The sequence below is a fragment of the Lycium ferocissimum genome, chromosome 10 (assembly GCF_029784015.1).
Source record: "Lycium ferocissimum isolate CSIRO_LF1 chromosome 10, AGI_CSIRO_Lferr_CH_V1, whole genome shotgun sequence".
Taxonomy (NCBI): Eukaryota; Viridiplantae; Streptophyta; class Magnoliopsida; order Solanales; family Solanaceae; genus Lycium; species Lycium ferocissimum.
In genome coordinates, this window is record NC_081351.1 from 48,533,836 (window position 1) to 48,556,142 (window position 22,307).

The 22,307-nt window shown below is 33.2% G+C and overlaps 1 protein-coding gene across 3 annotated transcripts; it reads left to right on the forward strand.

Moving 5' to 3' along the window:
• Positions 1–10,933: 10,933 nt before the first annotated feature.
• LOC132034156 (oxysterol-binding protein-related protein 1C-like) lies at positions 10,934–21,911 on the forward strand. Of its 3 annotated transcripts, none has more exons than XM_059424427.1 (10): positions 10,934–11,553; positions 13,007–13,363; positions 15,369–15,468; positions 16,023–16,471; positions 18,807–18,962; positions 19,362–19,529; positions 19,623–19,763; positions 20,597–20,824; positions 21,058–21,171; positions 21,579–21,911. In XM_059424427.1, the coding sequence occupies exons 1-10, from the start codon at positions 10,984–10,986 to the stop codon at positions 21,738–21,740; spliced, it is 2,445 nt and encodes an 814-aa protein (XP_059280410.1). In that variant the 5' UTR covers positions 10,934–10,983; the 3' UTR covers positions 21,741–21,911. The 3 variants fall into 3 exon arrangements, with proteins under 3 accessions (XP_059280410.1, XP_059280411.1, XP_059280412.1); XM_059424428.1 differs by having other exon boundaries at positions 16,026–16,471; XM_059424429.1 differs by having other exon boundaries at positions 11,414–11,553; positions 12,997–13,363.
• Positions 21,912–22,307: the final 396 nt, after the last annotated feature.

Genomic DNA, 22,307 nt, shown 5'->3' on the forward strand with positions numbered 1-22,307 from the left:
TTTTCCTCTCCAGATCCAAGAATATTTGAATATCGAGTTGATCTTTCAATTTTAATTCGATTAATTTAACGGTGTAAAATACTTATTATTTTTATCAAATTTTGATTTAGATAATTCTAATTCAAATTATTAAATTAATTTTACATGTTTAAAATGAAACAAAGTAGAAATTAATTTTTTCCTTATTCTAAAGAGTCCATTATTATTGATTTAATTGTTTGATTTTCTAAGCATTTGTTTTTTAACATTGTTTGTTTTATTAATATGGGATTCACATTTTTTTTTAATATTGCTTGATTCTGTTAATATGGGGTCCACTTTTTTTCTTTCCCGTGAGTTTGGATGTGGTCAGTTCCACTTTTTTTCTTCCTTTTTTTTTAAAGGGACAACGGACGATGAAACATGGGTCTAAACCCATGCTTTATATAGTTTCTTCTTTTTTATTTTTATTTTTTATATCTTGTGTCGTTTAGTATGGGGCCCACTTTGGACATTATTAGTTTGTATTATATTTATGTATATAATATATATATATATATATATATATACATATACTATGTTCAAAACATGATTGATATAACATTGTAATTTGTGCCTCGTATATAAAACTTTATTATATTAGTGTTTGCTAAGTTAATACAAAGTCTCAGACTTTTTTTTTGACATTGTTTATTTTTTTAATATGGATTTTTTTTTTTATTATATATATTGCTTGATTTTGTCAATATAGATATGTTCAAAACACGATTAATATAACATGTGGTTTGTCTTTCGTATTTAAAATTTTATTATATTAGTGTTTGCTATGAATACGCATCGTGTTTAATATGGGGCCCGTGATTTTTTTTTTATATTAGTTGTTTTATTGTTCAAACACGATTAATATAACGTTGTAGTTTAATTGGTTCCGTATTTAAAATTTTATTATATTTGTGTTTACAGCGATTTAAATGACGTGACAACGAATCTATCATTATTGACTTAATGAGATACTTTGAAAATTACGATTCGTATATATAAAACTTTTATTATATTAGTGTTTATAATTAATACAAAGTACACTTTTTTTTTTGACATTGTTTATTTTTTAATATGGGATTCATTTTTTTTATATATCGTTTGATTATTAATAATATGATATCTACGTTCAAAAGACGATTAATATAAATTGTGGTTTATATTAGTATTTAAAACTTTATTATATTATTTGCTATGAATACGCATCGTGTTTAATATGGGGCCCGCATTTTTTTTTTATATTAGTTGTTTTATTTTAAACACCAATTAATATAACAATTGCGTTGTGCTCCGTATTTAAAATTTTATTATATTTGTGTTTGCCCTACGACAACGCACAAACATCATTATTAAAATGAGATACTTTGAAAATTATAAATATTGTTTGATTTTTAATTTAGGGGCAATTTTTTTGGACATTATTAATTTGTACTATTTTTTAATATTAATTATTGTTTAATACATGTGGGGCTAACTTTTTTTGAAAAAAAAAATTGGAACGGATATATGTATACCTTAAAATTATGTAGCCCACATTTTTTTTTATATTAGTTGTTTTGTTTAATAATAGTAGAAAATGAGTGTAATTAAACATGAGTGGGAACCCTACAATTTAATAAAGTGCCATAATAACTTTTAATATATATATATATATATATATATATATATATATGTGTGTGTGTGTGTGTGTGTGTGTGTGTGTGTAATACTAACAAATATATAATCAGTATCAGTACAAATTAATTGTTTAGACGTTGAAATTGCTTGTAGTTTCGTTTAAATATTTTTGCATGTGATATAATTGACCGAAATGCCCTTTTTGTGTAATTGATTAACGAAGGGCATTGCTTGTATTTTCTTTCGAATATTTTTACACCTGTAAGGTGTTAGTATAATATAATTGAGACGTTTCTTGGATTACCGAAGTCTTAGTTCTTTATTATATTTATATATGTAAGTCATAATCGAACAAACTATGGTTATCGAATTAACAAAAGCCCGAACTTAAAAATAAGATTAATTTGGTATGGTAATGGTATATTATTTTTAAATACCGAAAATCGAAATTACCAAATCGAAGTTTCAAATATCGTACCATGCCCACCTCTATGCGTAATAAACTCGTTTCAAGATATGGTTAATACTAATTAATATGACGAAAGATCGTCCCCAAAACGGGTGTTCATGGTTCGGTTTTCGGTTATTGATTAAAACCATAACCAAACCAATTTAGTCGTTTTTTAAATGTCTAAACCACAAACCAAATAAAATAATAACACCGGTTTGGTTATTGTCGGTTTGGTTGGATTTTTCGGTTTACTAGTCATGAGACTTATCGGTAAAACATTAAAAAAGTAGAAAAAGACATGTCTTTTTTTATTCAAACGATAACTTTTATTTATCGTTTAAGGTGGAACATACATCATAGAAATATTTTCACTATTAGTGATAGTGTCATACTCTAAGTTACCCAAAGTTGCTAAACTATTACTTATAGAGCTAAAAACTAACTAAGTAGTGGCATTTTTGCACCATTTTTGTCATCTTAATATCCTAGAAATAAAGTAGAGCATAGGAGCTTTTAGTTGTTGTTACAAACATACATATTAATTAAACATAAAGACTACCTAAAATTAAAATGAAAATATATGAAATAAAAACTTTGTGTAATGATCCCAAACTTTGGGGCAATACTTGCATTTTGTCCTCAATTCTCCCATTTTATTAAAAACACTTTGTGTAATGATCCCAAACTTCGGATGTTTTTCGATCATTATCGTGGCTAGGGTCTCGATTGCAAAGAGTTGTTCTTTTCTTGCCTTTTTAGGAGGATTACCCACGGAAGAAGTATTAGGGCATTACCATGTGCTTGAGTTGCGGCAAATGCGTGTTGCCAAACTTACATAGGAACCTCCAAATCCATCTGCCCTTTTTATGAAAAATATTAGAAGTTTAGGACCAATTCAGACGAAAAAAGAAAGGTATAAATTCGGGGAAAAAAAGAAGAAACAACCTAAAATCAAATGGCGACAAAGAAAGGCTAAAAATTTAAGTTAAAGACATTAGACTTAACGTACACCCTTAATAGGTTTATATACTTAAGTCAGTTAAAAGACTTAAAGACATGGGCTTGGACATATTCTTAAAAACATGGGCCTTAAACAATCATGTGAAATAAGTAGACCAAAAATCAAATTAATGATTAAAAAGTATAAAATATTTATAATTATTTATGAAAAACTAATATTATACATATAAATAATTATAAAATTTATGTATATAATTTATCGGTTTGATTCGGTTATTTATTCGGTTATTTTTTAATATAACCATAACCAAACCAAATATTATTAGTTTTTAAAATTTAAAACCAAATCAAACCAAACCAAATATCGATTTTTTTTATTCGGTTTGGTTAAATTTTCGATTTGGTTTTGGTTTTAACCAAAACCGTGAACAGCCCTAGTCGCCAGTACCTACCTAATTAGAAGAAATTGCACGGTTGTGAAAATCTTATTTCCATTGAGGGGCAAAAATAAAAGACCAACACAAAATAGGGGGAAAAGTGCAAATGACCAATCTAATTCGCCCCATTGGGTGGACTTTGGGTGTGCTGCTTGTAGGAGGATTTTTCGACAAATTCTTTGTTTGAAATTCAGATCCAACTAGCAAATATTTAGAGGGTGTTTGACTAAACATATAAGCTGTCAGATTGGTTTAGAAGTAGATTTAACTTATTTATGCGTTTGGCAAATACCAAAGTACCTATAACTTTTACATGTCAAATGCCACCCTAGCAATTTTCTTCTCCTGAAACTCAATAAAATCAAAGCACATTGATCTCTAAAAATATTAATCACCTGCAAAACAATAACAATAAATTAATGTAAATATTTTTTGAGTCAATTCCACTTTACCCCCTAACATTTAAGAGTTGGAAAGCGATACACCGTTCACATATTGAATGAGAACGATAACCCCCTTATGTAATATTTTCTGGTGAGATTTTTTTTTTTTTTAATAAAGAACTTTTTCTTTCTTTCTAGAATAAAATTATAAGAATATATAACTCTTATTATAGTCCCATTCACCTATTTCGTTGAAAATAATGTGCTTATCTTTTATATAATAACTACTTGAAATTTGTTAATAAATTTTAAAGCTAGGAGTTAATATTTTCTTAAAGGGTGCGCTAAAGGCTAAATGAACTGTAGCAACATGCCACTTTAATAGCTAAATTTAAGGGTAAATTTATTTGACAACATCTTTACGCGTAGAACAAAATAATAAATACATATGTCATTCGAGTGTACCACAAAATTTAGTGGAAACGATTTAAAATAATGACTTTATGATGTGGTAGCGGAAATAAGCCCATGTGAATAAAGTTCAAAATATAACATCTCAACATAGTAGAATCTCATAAAAAAACCCTTAAAATGTAGATATTCAATTAGAACAAAAATGGAAAGCACCTATTTTGAGTTAAATCAACACTTTAGAATTCATCAAACACGTAGTAGAGAAATATTTTTCATGCTACAACATCCAAGGCTCATATCAAGCATGAAATTCAACTCCCAATCTCAAATACAAACTAGTTAAGTTTCTCAAGTTCAACATAAGTACTGAATTTAAAATATTACAAGACTTCGGCATGGATACTCCCAAAATAGTCAAGTCATTTAGCAAAATCAAGTTACAAAATATTAGCATCATGAGCCATGTTGAAAGTGGCTTTCCACTCATACTCGAGAATGAACAAAAGTCCATCATCAAGACGAAATGTAAATCCAAAGTCAAGATGGGCAAGATCCGAAATCAAGAAGGGTCGTCACCCAATAATCAAGAGAATCAAGAGCCATGTTGAAAGTGGCTTTCCACTCATACTCGAAAATGGACAAAAGTCCATCGTTAAGATGAAATGTAAATCCAAAGTCAAGATGGGCAAGATTCGAACAATACCATGAGGTGTGTCAGTATAAGTGACAAGGTCACTATCACAAGAAGGATAATGTCTCGATAAGAATGCAATAATGCTCAAGCAATCCGTATATGTGGGCGGATTAAGTCGTCTTACAAAAATACTTCACATAACACCAATGTGATTTTAACATACTCATAACTCAATTACAAAATTATACCCTCAATGATAACGTTATCATATTGAAGTGTCTCAAGATATTCTTTCTCAACCAACAAAGCAAGTAAACTATTAAAGTAGCAACAAAATCAATATGACAACAATTTAATGTAGATACTATGTCACCAAAATTCAAGTTTCTCACAATATCTCAAACAATATAATTGAAAGAAAAGTTCAAGTTCGGTGCAAACCTTGGAGCTTTAAGAAGCTTCTAAAGCTCAAACAAACATCATGAAGTTATAAATCCTCAAAAGCAACGATCAAGTAAATATGTCGACTTCCTTAGCCAATTCCTTAGCTTGCAGAGTGTGTATATATATATATATATATATATATATATATATATATATATATATATATATATACACACACACATAGACTTTGTGGTCTTAATGGAATATATATATATATATATATATATATATATATATATATAATGTGTGTGTGTGTGTGTGTGTGTGTGTGTGTGTGTGTGTGTGTGTGTGTGTCGTAGAAACTTAAATGATATCAATTTCGTACAAAAATATCACCTGGAGGTTGTAAAACTATCAAAACAAATTTTGGACGGAATAACTACGAAGCCAAAACTTGTTTTATCGGTTTCAAAGGGTAAGCGGCACAAATAGCTTTGTGGTCTCACTTAAAAGTTATATATATATATATATCAAGGAGAAATTTAAATCACCCCAATAACAATTTCGTACAAAAATATATGCTAAAATACTAAAAGTGTGGAGTAGGAGGGTTGTAAAACAATCGGTAGCACACGCCCCGTACTTCATCACCCCTTTTCGAATAAATGCAAGCAAAACTAGGTTTTGGAGCCTGAACAAAAGTTGTAGATCTATGAAATAGCTTTATAGATCATCTTGGTTCACTTAAAACGAAATTTTATACAAGGAGATATGCTGCAAATACTAACAATTGTCCAGTTCAAAAACGAGTTTGGTAAACTTGCCTCAAAAGTGTGAAGTAGTTTGTGGCTCAACCAAAACAAGTCTTGTTGGTGATTTAGTGGGAGAATTTGATGAGAGGAGAGGAGTTTTGGGATCTCCTTTTTCTAGAGAAAACGAAATTTTTAGGAGGTGGAGAGATATGAGCCCAAAAGGTATTATATATTCCTTGGATAAGGATTGAAAGAAAAGGTGGCTGCCCAACTTTTATGATTGGATAAATATGAAAGGGTGGCTACCCAAAATATTAAATATCTAATTCATTTCTTAATTTACTTAAGATAATAATAGTAGGAGTAGTTTATATGACTACACCATAACACTTCAAACAAGTTCCAAATATCATCAAATTCACGTTCAGGAAGCGTGAAGTAAAATATACCCTTACTATCAAGATATGATCAATCGAAAATTCAAGTATTAGTTTAAAAATTTCGGAGTGTTACATGAACACTTGTTTTGAATCGGAGGGAGTAATTTAATTTTAAAATTTTCATTTCACTATTACTAAGATGATTTATAGTCATATAAATATCTTATAATTTATGTTAGATAATAATTTTAATTTTTTTTTTTTTAAGACTTTGTGTTTAGTCAAAGTTTTCATATCAATTGGAACGGAGAATAGAATATTACCAAAATTTGTAATTTGGCACAAAATGCAGACGTTGAATGAGATTTATATATGTCCTAAATAGAAGTAATGATGTTCTAGATATTTTCTAAATAGCTTAGCTCTCGAAGAGAAAACCAACAATTTTTCAAAATTTAGTTGATACAATCTTTTCTCAAAAACTCTAAAACTTTAAACACCAATTATATCCAACCAATTAAAATTAGGGAAGAAATATTATTGATACAACATTTGTTATTAACATATATATGATATGAAAAATTATTGATAAAACGAATGTCACATAACCTGATATTTATTAACAAATTACAAGTAGTTTTATCCTAAAAGATAAGTATATTATTTTCAATGGAATAGGTGAATGGGACAATAGTAAGAGTCATATATTTTTGTAATTTAATTCTAGAAAGAAAAAAGATTAATTAAAAAAAAAAAAAGTCACCGAAAAATATTATACTAGGGGATTATCGTTCTCATTCAGTGTGTGGAGGGTATCGTTTCCCAACTCTTAAGTGTTAGGGAGGTAAAGTGGGATTGACTCGTTTTAATATAAAGATATTATGTGGTTTATATATATTTCCAAATATTCGATGTCTTTACATAAATATCTTTTTTGTATCGTGCTAAGATCTCCTACATTTTAACGCATAAAAGCTCCTGCATTATGCACTATGATCGAGCTTTGGGTTAAAATTGTCCCTTGTCTATGGGAGTAGGTTCATTTTGGTCCCTCAAATATTACCCTGAGCATATTTGATCCTTTATCTATGGGAGTAGGTTCATTTTGGTCCCTCAAATATAACGCTAAGCATATTTAATCCCTTAACTATGCTAAAGTGGGGCACTTTTGGTTCCCGTAATAGAACCCATTTAAAAAATAACGGTTCTAAACCCATGTGACACTCACGTGACTCGTAAAAGGCTAAACCCATCGAACAAAATGTAAAGCAGAGTAATGACATTTCTCTAAAAAATGCAATTCATATAAGATATTAGCAAAACAACTCATAATATTTGGATCATATGGTTAGTAATCAACTCTTAAACGGTAATATGGCAGCACACATGGAATCGTTCCACTTATTTTGGAAGCATGTGAATATAAAGTTTTTTTTGTTAAATATTAAAAAAATCAAAATTCTTTTTAACAACTGTTATAAATTATCTTAATTGGTGGAACCGCTCCACTTTTTGGAAGCATGTGAATGCAAATCTCAATATATTAGATAAAGTTTCTGCCTGTTTTAAAGAATCAGCTTCTTCTTCTTCCAGCCAATTGAAGTTTTCTACAGAGAGGCTAAGGCTTTTTCCGGTGAAGTGTTTCTTCATATGAAGTTGGGGAGAAAGGCGAATGAGTTTCGTATTTTTGTCCGATGGATTTAGCCTCTTAAAAGTCACGTGAGTGTCACATGGGTTTAGCACCATTACTTTTTAAACGGGTTCTATTACGGGAACCAAAAGTGCCCCACTTTAGCATAGTTAAGGGATTAAATATGCTTAGCGTTATATTTGAAGGACCAAAATGAATCTACTCCCATAGATAAGGGATCAAATATGTTCAGGTTAATATTTGAGGGACCAAATGAACCTACTCCCATAGATAAGGGACAATTTTAACCCAAAACCCACTATGATCTCAAACATATTAATACACAAAAATCTCGTGTTTTATATTAGTATCTTGTACGTTGTAATACGAAAATCTCTTACGTCGACTATACAATTTCTTTTCTGGTTCGTTTTTTTTCCGTGGCTCCTTCACCTGCCTTTCAATTATATCGACAAATCATAATACAAAACTTGAAAGAATGTACTACTCGTATTAGTTATCCATAAATTTTAGAACTAAAACCATCAAAAATCTTTTTATGCATCTTCAAAGAATATTGTGGACTGAACGATACCTCATTTTGTTTTCGAGAACTCCACAGTAAGTTGAATTAAGATCATTCAATCATTTTTAAGAGATGTCATGGTGATGAAAGTAGTTTGCATTGATGAAGCGAAAGTCAAGATGTTATTTTGCACGAGTAGATTTTTATTTTTATTTTTATATGTATATAATATATATATGAAATGAAATTATAGAATCAGGACTAGGATATTCTTGATCTTAAATCTTGTGAAAATTCTCGATCTTTCTGATACAGGATAGGAACCCTCAAGAAATCAAATATTTTCTCACTTTCTGTATATTGACGGTCAACGTTTGTTAATATTTCAATATTTTATCTTTGACATAATATATAAATAGGCGGCGTCGATGTCGTATATTGTTGTTTGTGTTTATTTGTTAACTTTTATACAGATTGAGATCTTTTAATCTACCTTTGACACCCAAAATATTAGAGGGCATACTTGCTAGTTGAGGTCAATTTTAAGGAACTATTTATATATTATGCCTTTATCTTTTGTAACAACCAATAATAACATTTCAATATTTTATCTTTTGTAACAACCAATAATAATTGTAAATAAAGACCCTTTGATTTTGCCAGATGGTCCTTATTTTTTTGGCCTCTTTTTTTTGCAAATTTAACCATGCAAAAGCTGAGTTGGCCAACCTTTATTAATCTGTGGGTCCCACAAATGTAACAAACCCATCTCTAAAGCGAAAAATAAGTGGTATATTTAGGAGCTGTTTGGACATGGTTTGAAACCATGGTTGGACATCTTAAGTTATATTTTCTTTTATGTATATAAAAATCTACATGTTGTGGCTATCAAAACATTCTTAATTCTTATACAATCTTACCAAATGAGCGTCAGTTATAACAAAATTAATACGATACTAGAAAGCCTTACTAAAAATATAACACCAATTGATCAAACTTTTAACAATAAAAACGAAAATTTAACATGAATAATAATGAGGTTGATAGACATAAATAAAGGCAGACATAAATAAAGGTTGGTGGAAGTTAATGAGGTTGACAGATGATTGGTGGGAGTAATTGTTAAAGATATCTACCAACTTATAAGTCTTTTTTTATAAAATATAAATTTATGAGTCAAATTTTTTATTTAAAATATTTGAAACTAATTATCTAAATAGACACTTATTTTGAATTAAAAATAAAAAAGTTAAGGAGGACGACTCTTGTAAAGGGTCAAATAAAAGAATCTACATTGAATGCAAGTCATTTTTTTTATGTTTTATTATTTTAAAATTTAAAATAAAAAAAGAAATGCAAGTTTTCTTGGTCGTTGTACTTACCTGTATTTTTTTTTTTCTTCAAAAAAGACCGAGTTAGAAGAAGTCAGCCGAACCTAAAGTACCAAATCTATTACGTCTCTTCAGACTGCTTTGATTGGTCATTAATCTTGTAACAGAAAAATATAATTGATGCATTAATTAACTTGAAATAAATCGATAACCATTTCCACTTATCCACGTGTCATGTTTAACATCACCCACCTTTCACTCTCCCACTCAACCTCCAGGCATGACTTACATACAGCTCACACTTCATTTCAAATTCTACAAATTAACATTAACATAGGAAAAAATAAAACAAAACAAAACACGTTCCATTCCTTTTACACAATAAAATTTTAAAATTGCAAATTCCGCTACTCTTTTTTGACTTTTCCCAAACAACCCCAACTGAGAATAACAAAATCCCGCTACCACAAGGGTCGTTTGGTTAATCGAATATTTCAAAATTAAATTTAAGATTATATTTATACGATAAATATTCATTTGAAATAAAATAAAATATAAATTTATGTTTAAATTTAATAATGCATATTTTACCTTATCCCATTAAATTTAGTTTTATTTTATCCTACTTTTCAATGGAATAATTAGCTCAAAAATACAAAACTACTATTTTAGAATAATTTAATTCGCGAACCAAAACAAGAGGATTTACAAATCCTCTCTTTTCTTTCCTCTTCCCTGCCAGCGTTAAATAAAGTAATAATTTATCATAATATCCATATTAATTGATGCATATTTTTAATGAATTTAAAAAATAATTGAAAATAACTAACTAATATTACGGTAAAATAAGAAAAAAGAAATTATTTTTTCTTGACATACCAAAATAATTAGTAAAAGTGAAAATTATTTTTAGAATACTGAATAAGCAAAAGTTAGCGGACAGAGTACTAATGATAATTTTTGTTTATTTTAAAACAGTTATATATAAGGGTAAAAAACAAAACAAAAAAAATGAAGTTTTTTTGTATGTATATGCATAGAGACTTTACATGTATAAAAGTGAAATATGAAAAATAGTACTAATATGATTTGCTCTATGCATCCATTTTGCTGTGTTAACAACAACAATCGCGAAGAATCCTCACCGTTACCAATGCCTTCTCCCTCCCCAGAATTCACTAGATCGGCTTGCACTAATCACAATCATAATAATTGGATTAGTCCCACTAATCATAACCGTCATCGTAGTTTGACCGAGTCAACATCATCATCAACGCCGGCTAATTTCACTTCTTCACTATCACGTCCACCGTCGATGAGAGAATCGATTCAGTTAACCGGCACCGTTGATCTTCACTTGATTAACGATATAGTTGGGAATGGTATATCTGGAATTTTACATAAGTGGGTTAATTATGGTAAAGGATGGAGACCTAGGTGGTTTGTGTTGCAAGATGGAGTATTATCTTATTATAAGATCCATGGACCTGATAAGATTTTATTGAATTATGAAACTGAGAAAGGATCTAAAGTTATTGGTGAAGAATCTATTAGGAGAATCTCGAGGAATAAGAGTAATAATGGTTGTAGTTCTTCTCAGGCTCGACGTAAACCAGTTGGTGAAGTTCATCTCAAGGTTATTTTTATGTAGTTATTTTTTGACGTGTTGAGTTCTTCATTTTAGTGAATTGAATTTCGAAATGCTTATCAGATTTGAAATTAAAGTAGTTACTGGTTGCTGTCTGTTGTTCTTCGCTTATCGTACTGTTTTGTTGTAGTTACTGTTCCTTTTTCCTGTTTTGACATGCTTTAACCTGAGCCGAGCCGAGGTAAGGTCTGCGTACACTATGACTTCCTGGGATTACACTGGGTATGTTGTTGTTGTTGTTTGTTTGTTTGACGTGTTGAATTGTTCATTTGGCGAAGTTCATCTCAAAGTTATTCTTTTCTACTTATGTACCCTTTTTATGTGATACTTTTCGGTGATTCAAACTGCGTGATCTTTGATCAATTTTTTAGGATGTACTATTTTTAGTGTACCCAGACTTTACCCCTACCCTACCTAGGGAGGTAGAGAGACCGTTTCCGATAGACCCTCGGCTCGAAGAAAAGCAAATCACAGCAGTCCGGAAAAAGAAATAATAAAAGTAGCGAAGCTATTTCAAGTATATAAATTTTAATCTTAAAATATTGAGTTAAATCTAATCCAGTTTAGCTTCAAATTTTAGTGAAATTTACTCTGGAAAAACGAAAGTGTCACATAAATTGGGACGGATAGAATAGTTATTGTTTGATGTGTTGGATTGTGCAATATCTTGTTTCGACTTTGCTTATATGCTTTTTTTCAAGTGCTGATTTTTGCTCCTATTTATTTATGTTATTGAGGCATTTTCCCAAGAAGGAGGAAAAAGACTACGTTTTACGTTGGAAGCTAATAAGTCTTTTGCTCGCTACATTTGTAAAATCAGTGGTGATATTGGATTTTGGAGTTAGGAGACTCATGTTTTTCTCTTATGTTTTAGTTTAAGAAATAGGAGATTCAGTAGTCTTACTAATATTAGGCGTGGACTCAGAATTTGCTCGGAGGGGGAGGAGTGGGCAAGACTACTCCTTTGGAGGTTTTTAAATTTTCCAACACTTAAGGGTAAAAATCTAGATTGTTAAAAATAACATCTCTTATCAAAAACTAAACAAGAGAAGAAGAAAAACAAACAACACTTCCCTAAATCTGCCCCTTATACCCCTGTATGCAGGGCATACCCAGAGGGGTGAAAGGGGGGTCAATTGAACCCCCTTCGTTGAAAAATAATTTTATGTAGATACGGCAATTTTTAAAAAAAATTATTTTTGCATATATAAAAGTTCCTGAATCCCGTTGGCATAAGAACTCTTTTTTGAATCCCCTTGCATTCCTAGCTGCTTCACTGCCTGTATGTGCTGTTCATTTTTCTTAAGTCTTGTGGTGGTATTTTCTTTTGTTTGGTCCATTGGTTCTTTGCTGAATTGTTCTGGATGTGCTGATTTCTCTGGTCTGCTTACTTTAGTTTTGCTACAACATAGCTTTTTAACAATTGAGTAGTCTTTGCTAGGTCTCGTCCATCCGTGAGAGTAGATCAGATGACAGGAGGTTTTCGATTTTCACTGGAACAAAGAGGCTGCACCTGAGAGCTGAGACGAGAGAGGACAGAATAGCATGGATGGAAGCATTGCAGGCTGTGAAGGATTTGTTTCCCAGAATGTCCAACAGTGAGTTAATGGCTCCCGTGGATGATGTAGCTGTCTCAACAGACAAGTTGAGGCAACAGTTGTTGAAGGAGGGCGTGAGTGAGGCTGCTATTCAGGACAGCGAGCAGATAATGAGGAATGAGTTTGCGTCTTTGCAGAATCAACTGATGCTACTCAAGGAGAAGCTTCGGATGCTCATGGACACCTTGAGACAGTTAGAGGTACCTAATATGATTTGTAGAAAGAATCAGTATTCTTCTTCAGTATGTGAAACCGCTTTGGAATATTCTCAATTGATTGCTCTTTAGGTTGGGAGCTAGTGTCTAGCTGCCCGTTATTCGTGAGATCTTTTAGGAGGCCATACTTATTTTGTTCATTATGTTTTGAGTCTTGGATAGTTGGATGCCTCAATCTTGATTTTTCGATTGATCAATGATAAAGTGGCACATATGTTGCTCACTTGCACTTAGTGGGGACTTTTAAAAACAAAGGATTTGAGAGAGAAAACTGGGCCTATATACTCTTTATGTCACCAACTGAACAAGATTGTCATACTTGTGATGAAGTGAGTTCTTTGTGGTTATGCTGCCGCCTTTATTTTTCATGGTAGGGTGTATGGTTTGTTGCCTAAAGGTATGAAGATACCGCGTCTTTGTTTTTTATTTATACCTTTCTCGGCCTTTTGGCTGAGATTAAGTGTCTTCGTTTTTTATTGTTTCCTTCATCTGGAAAGGCCTATTTTAAAGAGTTTTCAAGGGCGTTTAAGCTTATTACATGTCCTATGTCTTAATTGTTTTTGAGTAGAGACACCAAAAGAGCAGTCGGTACAGTAAGCTTTCGCGATGCGCGGGGTCCAAGGAAGGATCGGACCACATTGGACTTTTACTGTACACACCCTTACCTTGCATTTTTGTTGGAAGCTGCTTTCACGACTTCTCTTATGTTGCGCCAAGGCTTTCCCGATGAAGGCACCAACAACAACTACTCTACCTCAATCGCAAGCAAGTTGGGCACGACTGTCTACTTCTCATTGTCTATGTCGGTCCATTTGAGCACATATGACACCAAAATCATTAAAAAAGAAAATTTTCTAACACTAGAAGTTCTATAAAAACTAAAAGATTCCTAATGAACATTGGACTGGAGTAGAAACTCCGTGAAATAAAAAAGAAGTTTATCAACAATAACCCAGTGTAATCCCACAAGTGGCATTAACGAAAAAAGAAAAAAGAAAAAAAGGAAAAACCAATTGGATCTGACTTTAAGAGGTATTAGCTAGCCATGGAACGACTGTGTATAGCAGGTGAATGTATAGTAATATGCTCTATAGATGCAATGGACAGTGATATGTATGGATGTTTCATTAGATGCCAAGCCATTCTACGGGGAGCGTTACGTGAATGTACAATTTGGCCTGACCTAGTGTCTTTGACTGGAAATTCTTCTCAACCAGTATTGAAATTGATAGATTTTCTGGAAAAAAGTTGGAAATGAAAGGAAAAAAATACTGATTAATTTACACTGAAACACTGAATTACATCAACAAGTCTGAGAAAAGCCACTCCAACATAGATAAGTCAGTAACCACTTTACAACAGCAACAACAACATACCCAGTGTAATCCCACAAGTGGGGTTTGGGGAGGGTAGGATGTACCCCGTGTAATCCCACAAGTGCTGTCTGGGGAGGGTAGGATGTACGTAGACCTTACCCCTACATTTGTGGGATAGAGAGGCTGTTTCCGGTAGAACTCGGCTCAAAAGAAGTGTAATCAACGCAGGATTGAAAGGAAAATAACGACAACAAAATAGCAAGATGAACAAAGCAAATGAAGCAGCAGTTAGTAGTAAAAAGTGAGGAATAAGATACTACGTGCATACTAACTAATACTACTAAATAAGGAGAAGATGAGAAGAGGAGACTAGACCCCTGCCTCTCCCACATAAAATTATTACAAGACTCGGCTATCTACTTCCCTTCTACCCTAATCCTCGACCTCCATACCTTCCTATCCATGGTCATGTCCTCAGTAATCTGGAGATGTGCCATGTCCTGTCCTTAGTAACCACTTTACTTGATCAAAAAAGAGGGAAAGGAAGGTAGAAGACAATTATACTATTGGCCAACCAGAAAGACTGCGTCCTTTTGAATTGTGCGAGCAGATCTAATTTGAAAATCTCCTTCTCTTTGCCTTTCGTGATGAAGTACTGGATCTTTGTTTTGCAGACAGAAAAGGTCGATTTAGAGAATACTGTGGTTGATGAGACTCAAAGGCAGTGTAACGAGGTCGGGCCATCTGCTGGATTAAGTCAGGATAAATACAGTGGTATGGCTCCAATTGTTGTCTTTCTTTTACTTTGTTACACAGCGTTCAAAATTATTTTCATTGGTATAACTAACTCAAGATTGTCATATATTTGTTGTCTTAAGATTTCTTATTTTTCAATATTCTGTAAGTGCTACTCCATCTTTGACATGACACACTCTCCATTTTAGTCTGTTTCAAAAGACGTCAACTTTCTATAATTGGAAGTCTTTAATTTTAACTTTCCATTTTACGCTTATCTCATGCTCTTATTGCTATAGAAATGGCTTGACATGTTTAAGAGCACAAGTTTTAAGGGTACTTCGGGTATGTCTCAGAAGTCTTTTCTTTCTTAAACTCAATGCCTAGTCAAACACGATATAAAATAAAATGGAGGGAATATTTAACTATTTTGAAGGGTTTCACATCCGATGTGATTTGGTCTTGTTTCTTTGATCTGTTAGAATGGAACTTTTGCAGCTCAAAGAGGATTATTGTGGTGTATTCAGCATGAATTCATTTTGTGTTCACCATTTTTATCCTTACCATTAAATCCTCTTGGATGTTTGTTCCAGAAGCAAGTGCAAGTGAATCGGAGGATGACAATGAAAGAGTTGATGCTGCTGAGGAAGATACTGATGATGAAGAGAATGCTTTCTTTGACACTAGGGATTTTCTTTCATCAAGTTCTTTTAAAAGCAGTGGTTCTGATTTTCGATTATCATCTTTCTCGGATGATGATGATGATTTGTATGCATATGCATCTGATGAAAGTGTTGACCCTATTATTAGATCTGCTGGAACCAAGTTTCCTTATGTCAAGCGTCGTAAGAAATTGCCTAATCCCATTGAAAAAGAGAAAGGAGTCAGTTTGTGGTCCATGATTAAAGATAATATTGGGAAGGATCTGACCAAAGTCTGCCTCCCTGTCTACTTCAACGAACCCCTTTCTTCATTGCAAAAATCGTTTGAAGACTTGGAGTACTCATACCTTCTTGATCGGGCTTCTGAATGGGGAAGAAGGGTAAGCAGACAAGTTCCTTTCACCTTTTAGATAAATTTGTTAGATTATTCACAGTAATTTGCCCAATATTAGTAAAGGTAGTGCATCTTCATCATGTCAAAATTAGTTGGGGCATTGTGCTGATTCACAGGATAATCAAGATTCGGTTCCTTCATCACCTTTTACCTTCCAGCATAAATTGACTGAACTAAATCAAAAGAAGGATAATAGCATAGATATCATATATATTATCTATTCTAGTCTGCTAAATGCTTGAAATTATTTAAGTTTTGGCCATGATCTCCTCTGCTAATAGTACAATATTGCGTGCAAATTTTTCTGCTGTCTTTACTGGGTTCTATGGCATTGGTATTGCTTTAAAGTTTGAATACACACAAAAATAATTTTTCACACCCTGCAACGAAAATAGGAGGATATAATCATGTTTTTGGTGGGGTGGGGGGGGGCTGCTACGCTCTGCAATTACAGTGCAATGGCAGAACTCCTATAGTTCAAGCCTAGGATAACCACTGGGTACCTACCTATCTAATTTATAGTCTGTTTGATGTTTGTCATCTGTTTTGATTTTTCTATTCAAAGTGACTCATAGTAAATACTTTTCTCTCCCGCAAATCGCTGAAGCTTCTCTTTCACAATCTGTCTGAATATATTGGCCCTTTTCCTTCTCCCAGTATTTCGAAAAATATATTATATCGTAGCAATTTGTTTCTTTTAATAGAACAGAAAGGGTATTGATGATTCGTGTCAACCGATCCAGCTTTGTTTGGATTGAGGTGTAGTTGATTGATTGATATATATTTTTTCTGCTAAGACCCTGTTTGTTCATGCAGTTGAAAGTTGAAACAATTAATAAATGTAGCTCTCTAAGCTTATGAATAATCTATTTGAACTTTCATCTCTCATTGTCCATAGAGTTTGTTGATGGTGCATTTATCTGAAATGAGTACGAGGATGAAAATCAATAAAAAAAGAGTATGGGGATGACTGCAATAATTAGTCTTTGAAAGCCCAATGGTGATTTGTCACTCTTTATGCCCGGATCTTCATGATATGCCATCTCCTTCCTTTCTTTTACTGGGTTGCCGTTTGTCCCCATGGATGAACTAAATGACCTTTCCATTTCTGCGAAATGCTAGCATGATCATTATGTGGTCACTGGCATGACGAATTGGTTTCTTTTTGAACTCTCCACTCATAAGTGAGCTTAAAGATTTGTGCCTTCTTTCCTGGTCTATTGATATAGGTCTTTGCAGCAATTGCAGTTCATGTTTTTGGTTGGTGTGTTCACACTGCTGTCTTGCTATCTGATCCAAAATTGATGCTTATAACTGAGTCACTCAGTTTCAGTTGTCCTTTTCCTGCAAGACTATTGGTCATCACTTTTTATTATCTTTCTACTAGTACAGTCAAACCTCTCTATAATTGCCATTCGTTATAACAACATTTCACTATAACGGCCTGATTTTCTCCGGAACCGATTTTTCATGTTATATTTTACTTCTCTATAACAGCATTCTACCTATAACAACAATGACATTCATTATAGCGGTACGCTCTTTATAAAATTACCTCTCTATAACAGCCATACTCAAATATTGTGTAATAATATTCTGTAAAAATACATTATGTGTAAAAATAAAATTTTAAAATATTTATGATAATCATCAAAACTATTGAATTCCTTTTTGCTAAAAGTTTAAAAAATCTCCGTCAATTCAAGCGTTATATTGTCACTAAGAGTCTGGAATTTACGAAACAACCGACTACAATTGTAGAATTCTTACGGCAAACTTGAAATATTTTAATTTTCAAGTAATTTTAAATGCATACATTCCATAGATTTTAATTCCATATTGGTACGGTACAACTAGTTACAAATTTATTAGTCACTTCAGTTTTTAATTAATGAAATATGAAAATTAATTGAGATTTTAAATTTAACAAGTATTTGTTTTCGTTATAACATAAAAAGTACAGGAAAATAAAACAAATTTTTGCGTACTTTTGTTTATAACAGCTAAATGAGATCCAAACATCAAATGCCAGTATACATGCATAACAACACCTCACTATAGCAGCTATGAAATTTTCGGACAAACATTGTCATTATAGAGAGGTTTGATTGTAACGGCAATTTGAGCTTGTGCTGTCTACATTTATTGTACTTGGTAGTTGTCAAAAATAAAGGAGAAGACACTTCATCATTGAATTCTTTTTTAAATCAAAAAGTTTAAATGCTTTTCCATCTTGGTTGCCATTTGTTCGCATTAGTATTTTATGTTAGCCATTTTGCACTATCCAGAAAGTTCTGATTTCAATTTTATCTTACTGATAGGGTGACAGCCTTATGAGGATTCTCAACGTAGCAGCATTTGCCGTATCTGCATATGCTTCTACTGAAGGAAGGATTTGCAAACCATTCAATCCGTTATTAGGGGAGACTTATGAGGCTGAGTATCCAGATAAAGGCCTCCGGTTTTTCTCAGAAAAGGTATCACTACTTTTTCGCTCTGTGAAGTATTCTTATGTAGTTTCTGATGATTATGGCGGCGATATACAGACAAATAACCCTGTCATTTTATTGGTGTTCTATGGAATCACTGTGCCTCTATTTAGGCCTTTTCTTTTTCCTGTGTTCTCATACTTTTATTTCTTGATGCAACTGTGTACTGAAACCTTTTTGGTAACTAAGAAGTAACTTTTGTCAGTCTTGAGTTAAGAGGTCACGGGGAGAAAGTTTGGGAGAATGGCGGAGTTAATTGGGGGTTACTTTCCCGGTTGCTCCTTTTTGGGGTGACAGTCAATCTCAAGCAAGAGTCAGACTTGAAAAGCTTTCAAGGCTGCTTGCAAGGATGTCACTGTTGTCTCATGTTTCTCTCTCCTCTTTTAGGTAAGTCATCATCCCATGATAATTGCATGCCATTGTGAGGGTACAGGATGGAAATTCTGGGGAGATAGTAATTTGAAAAGCAAATTTTGGGGTCGCTCAATCCAGCTGGATCCTGTGGGTATACTGACTCTTGAATTTGATGACGGAGAAATCTTTCAATGGAGCAAGGTATTTGTGTATGGACATTTGATTATTTATTCTTCATTTAATCATTTCATTTGAGTGAATATTTTCTTCAACATGTGAATTATCTTGTAAAAGGTAACGACATCGATATACAATCTGATTTTGGGAAAACTGTACTGCGATCACTATGGTACAATGCGCATACAAGGAAATCGTAATTACTCTTGCAAGCTGAAATTCAAGGAGCAATCAATAATAGACCGGAATCCACATCAGGTTCTCTCTCTATTCTCAACATCCTGCATGAAAATGCAAGAAACCCTCAACTTTGAATGCTTCCACTCTCTGAAGTTCTGCATTAGACTAATATGAGAACGGAATGGTAATAGCAGAATACATGCTGTGCGTATAGAATGTGAACACTTCTATTAGCTTGAGGTTATTGTGAACTGGGGTATGCCATAAGAAAGATTAGATGAAAAGCAAAATTTGTCTAGGTGCAATTCATGTTTGCTCAGAGAGTTAAATCTGATAAAAAGGTGGTTTCATTCAGATTTCATGCTTTGTTTTGGTGCAAAATATTCCTTGTTAAATTCCCTTAGGGTACTAAACCCCGTGCTCGTTGAATTGTTAGCATTTTGTCGAAGAAAGTGAGTGCTAGCACAAAGATGCTATGATGTTAACTGATCTAGAAAATTAAGCCTGTAGGGGAAAACTGAAGCTATTTCACGTTTAAAATGCATAAATTGTTTCTTCAAAGCTAACGCTGGAAATAACCAATATGCTGTTAACCAACAGGAGAGAAGAGAAAAAGGAAATAACCAATAGGCTGTTCACCAACAGGAGAGGAGAAAAAAGAAACCATATGCGAGATGACTTTTCTGTTGGCTGCATCTTACTTAATGGAACTGTAGACAAAGTACTTGGATCCCAGTTGCATCTCACAATATATTTGATGTCTTGGTAGTTTTGTGATAGTGCAATTTTTATGTTACTGGAATTCAGGATGTTTTCCTCGTTTTCTAGGAGAAATCATTTATTGTACAAGTCTGGGCGATTTAGTATTTCTTCAGACTCAGCATGTTGCTTCTTAAATTTCCTTTTTGCAGGTACAGGGAATAGTACAAGACAGGAGTGGGAAGACAGTAGCTACATTATTTGGGAAGTGGGATGAGAGTATGCATTATGTGAACGGAGATTTCTCCATAGGAAAAGGATTTGATTCTCTCACTGAGGCTCATTTGCTATGGAAGCGGAGCAAACCTCCCAAAGATCCTACTAGATATAATCTGACACGCTTTGCAATTACAATGAATGAGCTCATCCCTGGACTGAAGGTATGTGTGTCGGTTTGTTATCTTCGAATGATCACGTTCCTATGGAACTAATTTGTTGTATATTTGTGCTGTTAGATTTGTGGTCATAGAATAGTAAAGCAGTAGTGATATAAAGCATCTCTAATTATCTGCAAACATCATCTGCTCTTACCCTTTGTAGAGAACTTTATATCGGTTCTTCACACTCGTTCTACTCCTGGATGACCTTGGTTTTAATATCACTTCATTTATAGGACAAGCTGCCACCAACAGATTCTAGACTTAGACCTGATCAAAGGTGCTTGGAGAACGGCGAGTATGACAGGGCCAATTCAGAAAAGCTACGTCTTGAGGAACGGCAGCGACAGGTAATTTTATCAGCCAATTTTTTTTGGTTAAAAGGTGAGGTCATGAGCCGACTAGGAAATGAGAGTATTTCTTCTGTCCTAGTTTGTGCATTTACTTTTGAGAAGAGAACCATATTGCAGTTTGTTTCCTGCCCTGGAGCCATTGTTGCCTCAGATTTTCACCCACTAAATTTTGTAACTAATGTTTTTAGAACTCCGAACAAAGTTGGGGACTTTTAAATGAAGTAGACGTTAAAGGAGATGATTTGCATTCTTTAAGCTTAAACTTCCTCTTCACTCGTGAGAACGGTTGGTACATATTCTAGGTGTTGGTTCTAAAAATGCATTAGCATTTCTAAACTAAGCATCATTTGTTATGAGGCAAGTTGAGTAGAGGTGGAACAATATTGTTACTTGTTTGCATGCAGGCTCGGAAAATGCAAGAAAGGGGTTGGAAGCCACAGTGGTTTGCTAAAGACAAAGGAAGTGATAGTTACCGCTACATTGGTGGTTATTGGGAAGCAAGGGAAAAGGACAAGTGGGAGGCATGTCCTGATATTTTTGGTCATATCCCTTCCGATCAGATGTAAAGACTCAGTGAGCTCCAGCCATTTCCGGCTTATTATTTCATTTCTTCCAAGTATTTTACATCTCATTATACAGCAGTGGAGAGGTTTATTAGTGCTGCAAATTGTCCACGACATACATACATGTAAAGTACTTTGAATGCATTCGCGTAATAAAGGTTTCATTCTTTTTCATTTTGGCTCTTCCAGTCGATTGTGCAATCTGTACATGTAAAAGTATGGGTTGCAGCCACTACACATCACGCCGATCCTCCATGTCCTACTTTGGTTTAAATTAAAACTCCATAAGCACAATCTTTCAGACCAAAAAAATTAAGTATGGGTTGCAATATGAAGGTAGAGAAACTGACGGAGGATTCGAAGATATGTATACTCCTCATTGCTTTTAGTACAGACTTGGACACGGTTTAGAGTATGTGGGTGCCTTCAGTCTGTTTGGACAGTTTTGGACTAATACAGTATTAGATTGTTCAGGTTTAAATGAACAAACTGATCTCCGAACTTGAGTGAATTAGGTTTAGTTTTAAAAAAAAAACCGTAACGTGTTTAACTACTCGTTTATAGTGAGAT